This window comes from Vitis riparia, chromosome 7 (assembly GCF_004353265.1).
Source record: "Vitis riparia cultivar Riparia Gloire de Montpellier isolate 1030 chromosome 7, EGFV_Vit.rip_1.0, whole genome shotgun sequence".
Classification (NCBI taxonomy): domain Eukaryota; kingdom Viridiplantae; phylum Streptophyta; class Magnoliopsida; order Vitales; family Vitaceae; genus Vitis; species Vitis riparia.
The window spans coordinates 6,608,561-6,619,345 of NC_048437.1; the positions used below are offsets into that span (position 1 = coordinate 6,608,561).

General features: G+C 37.2%; 2 protein-coding genes across 3 annotated transcripts; both read left to right on the forward strand.

Annotated features, from left to right (window-relative positions):
* Positions 1-485: 485 nt before the first annotated feature.
* Positions 486-6,931, forward strand: LOC117917328 (uncharacterized tRNA/rRNA methyltransferase slr1673). Of its 2 annotated transcripts, XR_004651667.1 has the most exons (5): positions 486-804; positions 2,410-2,707; positions 3,408-3,458; positions 4,018-4,467; positions 6,837-6,931. XR_004651667.1 is itself a non-coding variant. In XM_034833568.1 (4 exons), exons 1-4 carry the CDS (start codon positions 563-565, stop codon positions 4,414-4,416), a joined length of 990 nt encoding a protein of 329 aa, XP_034689459.1. In that variant the 5' UTR covers positions 486-562; the 3' UTR covers positions 4,417-4,495. The 2 variants fall into 2 exon arrangements, 1 of the variants encoding a protein (XP_034689459.1); XM_034833568.1 differs by lacking the exon at positions 6,837-6,931 and having other exon boundaries at positions 4,018-4,495.
* A 953-nt stretch (positions 6,932-7,884) lies between these two features.
* Positions 7,885-8,921, forward strand: LOC117917365. Its single transcript, XM_034833609.1, has 2 exons — positions 7,885-8,276; positions 8,357-8,921. The coding sequence occupies exons 1-2, from the start codon at positions 7,885-7,887 to the stop codon at positions 8,919-8,921; spliced, it is 957 nt and encodes a 318-aa protein (XP_034689500.1).
* Positions 8,922-10,785: the final 1,864 nt, after the last annotated feature.

Consider the following 10,785-nt stretch of genomic DNA (forward strand, 5'->3'; position numbering starts at 1 on the left):
TATTTTAAAATAATTTTTATTACTTTATTTTTGCATCATTATTTCTTAAAATAATATTTTTAAAAATGAAAATAATTAAATATATGTTTTTGAAAACATTGTGTTTTTTAAATAAGTTTTCATTGTCTTTTCTTGTTTAAAAATAAGTTTTTTATATTTGAGGGTAAAATTTTTTCTTTAAAAGCGGTGTTAAATAGGTTAAATTTTTAATATTCTAATTTCATTACTATCATTGAAAAATATAATATTCCTTTTTCGAAAAATAAAAACTAAAACAAAATAATAACCACTTCATGTTACTTCCTTCAAGTCTTTTCACGAATGTCTTCGCATTTCCTTTGCATCCTTTTAACCGATTCCTAAAATTAAAATAATATAAAATAAAAAAAAATAAAAAAGAAGAAATGGGTATGAAACCCACCCAACCGGTTTTTGGCGGGTTCAAATAGAGTACACCGGGTAAAACAACATAACAGAGGTAAATTCCGAATAAAAGAGAGATAAAGTCATCCACCCTCTTGCCAGGGCCACTGCGGGGAGGAAGGAGGAAGAAGCAAGAAGAATGCAATGCTCAAACACATACTGGGCATCAAGTGTTCATCCTCCTGCTCGGTTCTTTACTCAGAGCTCTCATCATAATGAAGATACTAGTTGTCCGGTGGTAGCTCTTCCTCTACCTTCGCACGTGAAATCCATCACAAGCCCATCCAATCCATTTGTAAAGCACTGCTTCAAGCTCCGTCACAGTTCTTCTTATCGCTACTCTCATGGTTCTGCTCTTGTTGTGGGCACTACTCCCATAAGGTAGTCTTAACCCTCTTTTTCTGCATTTAATTTATGTGGGTTCTTGCCCTATTTAAATGCGTATCTGCTATTTTTTTTTTTTAGTTTGGCTACTGTTTAGTTGCTCAGAAATTGAGGACACAGGTGTTTTGGTTTCTAATGATCAATGCGCAACTGCATTTAACCCAAAGAACTGAAGCTGTTTGGTTGATGTCCCGCGCTAATTCTGCTTCATTTTTTCCCAAATTTTTTATCTGGGTTTTTGATAGCTGTCATCTGGCTACCAAATTTAAATTGGTATCTTCTAGTTTTATTGGTGGCTTCCGTTTGGTTGCTGAGGATACGGAGGAATGGAGACGGCAAATTTTGAATCTTTTGTCCTCTATACTTCGGTTTGAAAGCATAAAATCCTTTAGCCAAAGAACTATCCCTGCGAAGTTTCATGCTAATTCTCCCTTATTTGTTTGATTCTCTGAAATTATCAGTTAAAAATTGAAGTGGGTATTGCATTTTTTTCCTCCCCTTTGCCTTTGTTTGGTTGTTGAGAAAATGGAGGCAAATAGCTGAAATGAAAATCCTGATTTAGTCCCTTTCTTGTTTCAGAACAAATATACTATTGACTCAAATAATGCACAATCTTTAGAGTAAAAAATTTCAGTACGTTTGTTCTTGCATCCTCAGCAATCATTGTTACCATTGGGTCTTCATTTTGTTTATACTTTAGTGCATTTGATATTCGATCCATTTTTCAAGGTGTCACCTCATGGGCAGTTCCAATATCCATAGAGCAACAATTTATAATACTCATTTGCAGAATAATAACTTGCTTGTGTAAATTAATATTTAATATTTTTTATGTGTTTGTCAATCAATTCTCACATATAGGCACTCTTGCTTTTGAGCATAGCACTTTCTTCAAGTCGACCCAGTTTCAGCTTTAGCAAGCTATAGCCTGAGTAGTTTCCATTGTTTATGTTTATTAGTCATCTGTGACGTTATATGCCTGTCAAGATGCCTCTTGAGCCGGTTGCCCAATGGAAAGTGGCTGCTTTTAATTTTTGTCTTCCAGATTTTATCTCTTGGTTAGTATAACATGGTTGGATGTCCCAAATTGCTAGGAAATGTCTGTAACCTAAGAAATTCTGTCATTTGTTGCACTCTTCTAGGTGTAATAGTGCTGTTGCAGTATCCATAAATTGCCTGTTCCTTAAGGTAAAGAAAATCACCAAGGAATAAATGGATAGGGACACTTTTTACTGAGCAGGTTTGCAGGTGATATTTCTGTAATCTCAAGTATTGCCTTAAGTCAATGATTTATAGATCTACTTTATGGGTTCTGCTTATCATGGTTAACTGTGATGAAGCTCACTATTATCCTTGTGACTTACATTATCATGAATAAGTGTCTCTTCAGAGTATGGAGTTGCTTTTCTCTTGAGTTTTGATTTTCTTCTGTGAACTTTCATGTCTTGTTCACTACTTTTTATAATGGCTGGTCTGGTGTCCATCTTTATATATGACCATCTTTCTTCTTTGTCCTACATATAGGTTGCTGTCCAACACTATATCCTGAAATCTGTTTGATTTATGTGTCATAACATCAATTAACTCATAAATTGTTTACAGGGAAATATACAAGTTTCAACAGTCAACCCAAGAGAGAACTGTTGAAATGGATTGTTTACTTATACTCGATAAAGCTGAGATTCCTGAAGGGCTAGATGATTTCTCTGTTCGTCGTGTGCGTGTGAGCTCTATGGTGATGAAAAAACTTTCTGGGTTGCAATCAACTGAATCTGTTGAAGCTATTGCCCTGATGAGAATTCCTACCAGTTTCTTCAGTGTAAATGATGATACATATGAAAAAGACTGTCGGAGGTGGTTCCAATCTCCTCATCGAATTCTAGTTCTTGATAGGATCCAGGTGATTCTCACTGTTATCCCTAATAGTTAATGTTATTAGGTGCCTGTTGATTTGTATTCTCTGAAGAACTGTCATAACTATTTAGGTTAAAAAATGGCACCATGTGCCTCTTGGCTGAATGTTATCTTAGAACTGCTAAAGTTCAGTTGATTTTGTCATGGTACTGTCACTTCCCGGGTTGTTTACCCCAAAAAACAATGGTAGTAATAATCTAAATAATAGAAGATAAAAGAAAAGAAAATGATGGTATCAAGTTGAAATTGAAATCATGTGTTTCTCATTTTACATATTATGATATCTAAACAGCGAAGGTCAATTTGCTCTCTGCATTCTGCTTCTTGTGCCACTGATGCTGAAACTCAACTGCCTAATATTTCTTTTATTCATCTCATCTTAAACAAATATGTGTGGAACCACTATGATAAAGTTCAGAAGCCCTAGTGAAATAAATCATGAAATATCTTGATTAGATCACCTTTTTTCAGAGAAAGAATGGAATCCGTTTGAAAGCTCTTTTGTAAATATATGTTGACTATAGCTATTGCCTAAAATACCACAACCTGCTCCCTGATATGATAAATATAATAATAGCTTCCTTTGTGATTACTCAATGATTATGAATTATATTTGAATTCAGTTTCTTCCGTGAAGATTCTAGGCATTTATCATATCACTAATTTTGTAAAGTTGTTCCCTGCAGGACCCAGGTAACCTTGGTACATTACTTAGATCAGCTATGGCCTTTAGATGGGTGAGAAACAAGTTTCATTCCTTAACAATCTGTTCTTTTTCTCTTTTTCTCTCTTCATCCTTCTATTCTTGCTTTACCCATCATTAAGCTTATTTGCATGCTGTTTTGAGCCTCGGACACTCCCATTGTGCGTTGCTGAACCTCCTCTTTCTGAATTTTCAATCTTGAAGACACTGATATATCAATCTAGTTAAAGAATCAGCCAAAGTAATGATCTCAACATTGTTGTTGTTGATTTTTTATTTCTTGTTTTTACTGGGTTATGAGCAGTTTGTTTCTATTACTGGAAGTTTATATAGAATGCATTCCATCTCATAGGTTGGTAAGTTTCAAATTACAAGGGTGTTTTGCAAAAATTCATTTCTGTTTACTGGACAGCCTGTTCACCTATCTGAACTGATAATCAAGGGTTTTCACTAATTGAAGCCAAACAAAATTTTCATTCAGTGAAATATCTGTCATGCAGTTATTATTCATTCTAGTTTTTTCCCCTTACAATCTATATGTATTGTGATTTATTGTTGTAAGGTCTTAATCTATTGTGATTTTTTATTTTTAGGGTGGTGTTTTTCTGCTGAGTGGGTGTTGTGATCCATTCAATGAGAAGGCCCTCCGAGCTAGCCGGGGAGCCTCTTTTCAGCTCCCTATAGTTTCTGGCAGTTGGATTCATCTAGAAACCCTCAAAAATGAATTCCAAATGAAGATGATAGCTGGCCATCCTGACAGTAACCAGAAAAGGAAGCCAGTGTCTCCTCTTTCTCAAGGGCTGGCTGATTCTTTAGCAGATGTACCATTGTGCTTCGTTCTGGGCAGCGAGGGGAGTGGCCTTTCAGAGAAATCCTGGCAGTTATGTGAGCTTGTAAGCATTCCAATGGCAGGAGAGTTTGAGTCTCTCAATGTTTCAGTTGCAGGTGGGATTTTCTTGTATATGCTACAACCTCAGAACCGAAGAGTTTGATTCTCCTTTGGGAACTTATTGCAAAGCCTAATTGAGAAATATACAGCTCAGGTAGTATGCTCCTTGGTCCTCTTTTCTATTTGTTTCATGGAAATCCTTTCCTTCCATCTCCCTTTTTGGTTACAATTAAAAAATTGCACTTCTACGGCAAAAAAAGGACTTAGGGTGCACTTAGTAGGTAGGAATTGGAACAGAAATAGGATGGTTATAGAGGTAAACCACAATCCCATGCAGAAGAGAGGAATCAAAATCCTATTAAAAGTGAGATTTGGTTTTCATATCAATAAATTTTTTATTCTCTTTCTCATTCCAAAAAATAATCCAAACACCGTATTGGATAAGAATGAAAATTTCATTCTCTATTCCAGTGTTCTGAATGGGAATCCATTGTTTTTCTTCATGATACAGCTACAACAATGTCTAAAAAAATTGATCTTGTACGGTATGAATTGATGGTAGCAAAGATGGTCTCTCATTTGGAAGACAATAGCCATAATCTTTGTTTATATGATTTTTCTAATATTCTTTGATAATAAAATAGCAGATAAATAATTCCATTATAATTTATCATTTGAAATAGTTAGAGAAGTTTTTTCTTTTATAATGAAAGATACTAATATAATAACACACAAGATATAAAGAAAAAACACTAAGAATTGCTATTAGAGCTTGGATGAAACCAAGGTTGTTTGTTATTGGGTTTACTAGCTAGAAAAAAAAAAGAAAAAAGAAAAACAAAAGATAAAAAAGGTTTGCTAGTCTAGACTATAGTTACCAATAAGAAGTTTGATTGGATTAACATTTTTGGGATATGACAATGCTAATGTATGGGATATCTTGTGGTAACAATATTTGGATACTACTCTTGATAAACAAAACCCAAAGACATCGATGGTAAAGAGTGGGTAAGGTTTAATAGAAAAACATGTAATTTTATTCATTTATGTTTTGTCAAAGCTTAGAAAACTTCACCACCAAGAAGACATACAAAAATCATATGGAAAACATTGGACAAGTACATGACAAAGAGTTTGAAAATTTACTTTATTTGAAAAAGATACCTTTTTGCTTTGATTATTAACTAGGTATGTTTATGAATAATCACATGCATGTTTGTGATAACATAATAACATATTTGTTGGGGGTGAAGTGCCTATCCATCCTCAATAAGGCTCTTTTATGCAAATGAAGTTGGAGGTTTGCAATTGAGAGATAGGCCTTTTGGAATCAAGTGATAAGGGGAAAGTATGGGGAGGAGCAAAGGGATGGTGTACTAAGGAAGTGAGGGATGACCATGGTGTGGGGTGGTGGAAAATAATTAGGAAGGAGTGGTACTTGGTAAGTAGTAGACTTTCCTTTTTGGTGGGTGATGGACGGAGGGTGAGATTTTGGAAGGATAATTGGTTTGGGGCTTTACCCTTTTGCGTTTCTTTTCTTTCATTATTTGCTCTAGCCGTCTCTAAGGATGCTTAGGTGAATGATGTGTGGAGTTCTGCTGATGGAGGGGGGAGTTGGAGCTTGCTTTTCTTTAGACCCTTTAATGATTGGGAGGTGGATGAGGTGGACAGATTCTTATCGAGTCTCAATGGGAAGAGTGTTCAGCAAGACGAGGAAGATAGGGTGCTTTGGAAGGAGACTAAGTGCGGAAGGTTTTCTGTTAAATCCCAATACAAAGCCTTAGAACCAAGCTCTACAATTTCCTTCTCATTGAATATCATTTAGAAATCTTGTGTGCAGCCCAAAGTGAGTTTTTTTTGGGAGGGAAGCAACATGGGGAAGAGCTCTCACTTTGGATCAAATTCAGAAGAGAGGATGGATGTTAGCAAATAGATGTTACCTCTGTCAAATGCATGAAGAACCGATAGATTACATCCTTCTCCATTGTGCCAAGACAAGGACCTTATGGGAGTTGTTTTTCACTTTTTTTGAGGTGCAATGGGTGTTGCTTGCATCAATTAGGGTGACTTTTTTGGGATGGGATGGGTCCTTTGTGGGAAGGAAGAGGAGGGAAGTTTGGAAAGTAGGCTCCTTATGCATTTTTTGGACAGTTTGGAAGGCTAGGTATAAAATTGTGTTTAAAGATAATGTGTTATCCATCCAAAGACTTAAAAGTTCTTTTGTTTATTTTCTTTGGTTGGAGACGAAATTGTTCATAAAAGATGGTCATTCGACGTTAGTTGGTTTGTTTGATTGGTTAAGCTCCCATTGAGGGTGAGGTCTTTTTGTTCCTTCTTGCTTACAACTGTTTTTGTTCTAGTTAGGTGGGGGTTGGTGTATATTTTTTTTTGTTTTTTTGAGTCATTGTTTTGGCGTCTCTTTATAATATATTATTACCTCTCTTTACTTATATAAAAAAAACATATTTATTAAATTTGGATGAAAATGTTGAAGATGATAATAAAACTTTGTTCTTGTTGAAGGAGGCTGCGATTCAACAAGTGGAGTATTGGGACAGAGTAAAGGATGAGAGGAGCTTGTCAATGGAGGAATTAGCTTGTAAGAAGGAAGCCAAGGAGGATTATGCCAAGTGGGTTGATCTGGAAGAAACTCACTGGAGGCAGGCGTCTAGGGAACTTTGGTTGAAGACAGGTGATAGGAATACGAGATATTTCCACCGTATGGCGTCTGCCCATAGGAGAGTTAATCACATGGACAAAATTAAAATTGATGGGATTAGACTGACAGAGGAGCGGGAAATCAGAGAGGGGGTAGCAAATGCTTTTAAGCAGCAATTTTCCGAAAGTCCGGGGTGGAAGACGGACATTGGAAGCCTCCCATTTAATCAAATTTGTGTGCAAGAGGCAGAGATGCTGGAGGCTCCATTCACTGAGGGTGAAGTCCAGTCGGCCCTTGATGGAAATGAATGGGGATAAAGCCCCAGGTCCTGACGGGTTCTCTGTTTTCTTTTGGCAATGCTGTTGGGATTTTGTCAAGGAGGAAATTCTGGTGATGTTTAAGGAGTTCCATGACCAGAATACGTTCCTCAAGAATATTAACAACACCTTTCTAGTGCTGATTCCTAAGAAAGGAGGGGCCGAGGATTTGGGAGATTTCAGGCCCATCAGCCTGTTGGGGGGCCTCTATAAGCTGCTGGCAAAGGTGTTGGCCAACAGGCTTAAGAAAGTTATAGATAAAGTAGTTTCCCATGATCAGAACGCATTTGTTAAGGGTAGGCAGATTCTTGATGCTTCTCTAATAGCAAATGAGGTGATCGACAATTGGAATAAGAAGGGAGTCAAGGGGGTTATCTGCAAGTTAGATATAGAGAAGGCCTATGATAGCATTAATTGGTAATTCCTCTTGAAAGTCATGTAAAAAATGGGATTTGGCGCTAAGTGGCTGAGGTGGATGTGGTAGTGTATCTCCACAGCCAAATTTTCAGTTATGGTGAATGGAACGCCAGCTGGTTTTTTTTCAAGTTCTAAAGGGCTGCGTCAAGGGGATCCCCTGTCCCCTTACCTTTTCGTCATGGGGATAGAGGTGCTGAGCGTCCTAATCAGAAGGGCTATGGAGGGGGGCTTCATCTCAGGGTGCAAAATTCAGCGTGATAGAGGATGGGCTGTCCACATTGCTCATCTGCTTTTCGCCGATGACACTATTGTCTTTTGTGAGGCAAAGAAGGAGTACTTAACGAATTTAAGTTGGATCTTGTTCTGGTTTGAAGCCGCGTCCGGGTTAAGAATTAACTTGACTAAAAGCGAGGTTATTCCAGTAGGGGAGGTGCAAAGGATAGAGGAGATGGCTGTGGAGTTAGGGTGTAGGGTGGGGCAGCTTCCGATTGTGTATTTGGAGGTGCCGCTGGGGGTGCCTAATAAGGCTGCATATGGATGGGATGGGGTAGAAGAGAAAATGAGAAGGAGGCTTGCTATTTGGAAGAGCTAATATATCTCAAAGGGTGGGAGAATCACACTAATTAAAAGCACTATGGGTATCATGCCAGTGTACCAGATGCCGTTATTTCGTATGCCCATTTCTGTGGCAAGAAGATTAGAAAAATTGCAAAGAGATTTCTTGTGGGGGAGGGGGGTCTCATGGAGAGGAAAACTCATTTGGTTAAGTGGGATGTGGTGTGTGGGGATAAGGAGAATGAGGGGTTGGGAATAAGGAAGTTTACTATCATGAATAAAGCGCTTCTTGGCAAGTGGACTTGGAGATTCGCTTCGGATAAGGAGACCCTTTGGAAGTATGTGCTGGAGGCTAAGTATGGTCAGGAGGATTATGGTTGGATGACCAAAAAGGCTATGGGTGCGTGTGGTGTGGGGGTGTGGAAGGAGATCTTAAAGGAAGTTGGCTGGTGCTGGGACAAAATGGGGTTCAAGGTGGGGAAAGGTAATAAAATCAGTTTCTGGACTGATGTGTGGTGCGGGGATGCAGCGCTGTCCCAAAGGTTCCCGCATCTCTACATCTTGGCAGCCAACATAAATGCAAAGGTTGAAGACCTGTGGGACCAGAATGTTGGGGAAGGAGACTGGAATTTGTGTTTTATAAGGGATTTCAATGATTAGGAGGTGGAGTTGGTAGGTGAGTTGCTTCTAGCGTTGAGAGGAGTTAGGATTACTTGGGAGGATGACTCAGTTGTTTGGAAAGAAGGGGGAAGTGGGCAGTTTAGAGTGAAGGATGCGTACAGCTGGCTGGATAGGGCTATGAATGTCAACTTTCCGAAAAATAAGATTTGGGTGGGAAGAGTCCCAACTAAAATCATGTTTTTCGCGTGGGAAGCGACTTAGGGGAAGATCTTGACTCTTGATAGGCTTCAAAAAAGAGGTTGGCAGCTCCCGAATAGGTGTTTTTTGTGTGCTTGCGAAGCGGAAAGCGTGGATCACTTACTTATTCATTGTACAGTGGCTAGAGTGCTTTGGGATTTAGTGTTGGGCTTAGTTGGGGTCAAGTGGGTGTTCCCTAATACTATAAAGGAGGTTTTATATAGTTGGACGGGTTCTTTTGTGGGGAAAAAAAATAAAAAATTCTGGAATTCCATTCCGTTATTCATTTTTTGGATGGTTTGGAAGGAAAAGAATAGATTAGCCTTTAGGGAGGGGGGGGGGAGGGGTCTTAGTAATTCAGAGGTTTAAATATTCTTTTGTTTGTAATATCTGGGGTTGGGCTAAATTGTATATGGAAGAGGAGCAGCATTCCCTTTTAGATTTCCTGGAGTGGATTGCCTCTAGTTGAGGGGTGGTTTGTTTTTTGGTCTTTTTGTTTGTTTTGGCCTTTGCTGCCTGGTATACGTCCTGTATACGTTGGGGTTTTTAGCCTCTTTAATGAATTGTGCTTGCTTATCAAAAAAAAAAAAACTTTGTTCTTGTTGAATTTTCTTTTTGGTGAGTATAAAAATCTCACCATTACCTTACTTTATGGTAAGGGTAAATGGACTTTATGTTGTGCATATTGCTTTACTAAACTTTAAATGCAGGAAGAATGACCAAAAGATTCATAGGGATGTGTTAGCAAAAGCATTGACATTGAGAGGTTGATCTCAAAGCCATAAACTTGGAAAAATAGGCAATTCTCGTTCTAAAGGCAAGTTTATGAAAAATGAATATACCTTTTTGGCATGAAAATGGGCATTAGAAGAGGATTGTTGTAAGTTACAAAAGAAGAATGATGGAAAAAATAGTCCGTAATTAGTATTTGTAATGTCATTGACAATCCTTCTTTTAATGCCCCTTTTCATAATAAAAAACATATTCACCTTTCAAATGTTTGCCTTTAGATTAAGAGTTGCCTCTTACCCTTGCCATAAAATGAGATAACGATGAGATGTTTATAGTAATTAAGAAAAACATAAAAAAAAAACAAAGTTTTTTATCATTGTAATAATCTCATTCAAATTCAACAAAGTTGTTAAAGGCATGTATGTGATTATTTATAAACATACCTAGTTGATACTAAAGACGAAAAAGTTTTTTGTTCAAATAGAGTTAATTTTCCAGACTCTTTGTCATATACTTGTCCTTCAATGTCTTCTATAAGATTTTTAGAGATGTTTCCATCATGATGAAATATTTCTAAGCTTTAGTAATACATAAATGAATAGAACTATATGCTTGATAGTAGATCCTTGCATTTTTTATCATCCATGTCTTTTGGATTTTCTTAAGAGTAGTATCAAAATTTTGTCGACATAAGATAGTCAATGACTCACAGAACCATATTTCAAAATTATTAGCCCTATCAAATTTATCGATCTCAAATTTTGGATTAAGGAAGCCTCTACCATCTTTCTTTTAGCTAGTAAACCTAATAATGAACAATTTTGAATAAAACAAGACTTTGATTCTAATTTTTTTGACAAAGACTTGCATAGTATTAAATAAATGTATTTAATATGAAAAAACAAAAACAAAAGTAAGACCAAATAATACAAAC

What these genes read in the sequence shown, in the direction of transcription:
- LOC117917328 (XM_034833568.1), top strand. Translation starts at nt 563, where the DNA reads ATGCAATGCTCAAACACATACTGGGCATCAAGTGTTCATCCTCCTGCT. An exon ending in TAGTTCTTGATAGGATCCAG is followed by an intron (nt 2,708 to 3,407) that starts GTGATTCTCACT and finishes TGTTCCCTGCAG; the next exon opens with GACCCAGGTAACCTTGGTAC. An exon ending in CAGCTATGGCCTTTAGATGG is followed by an intron (nt 3,459 to 4,017) that starts GTGAGAAACAAG and finishes TTTTATTTTTAG; the next exon opens with GGTGGTGTTTTTCTGCTGAG.
- LOC117917365 (XM_034833609.1), top strand. Translation starts at nt 7,885, where the DNA reads ATGGGGATAGAGGTGCTGAGCGTCCTAATCAGAAGGGCTATGGAGGGG. An exon ending in GAAGAGAAAATGAGAAGGAG is followed by an intron (nt 8,277 to 8,356) that starts GCTTGCTATTTG and finishes GTATCATGCCAG; the next exon opens with TGTACCAGATGCCGTTATTT.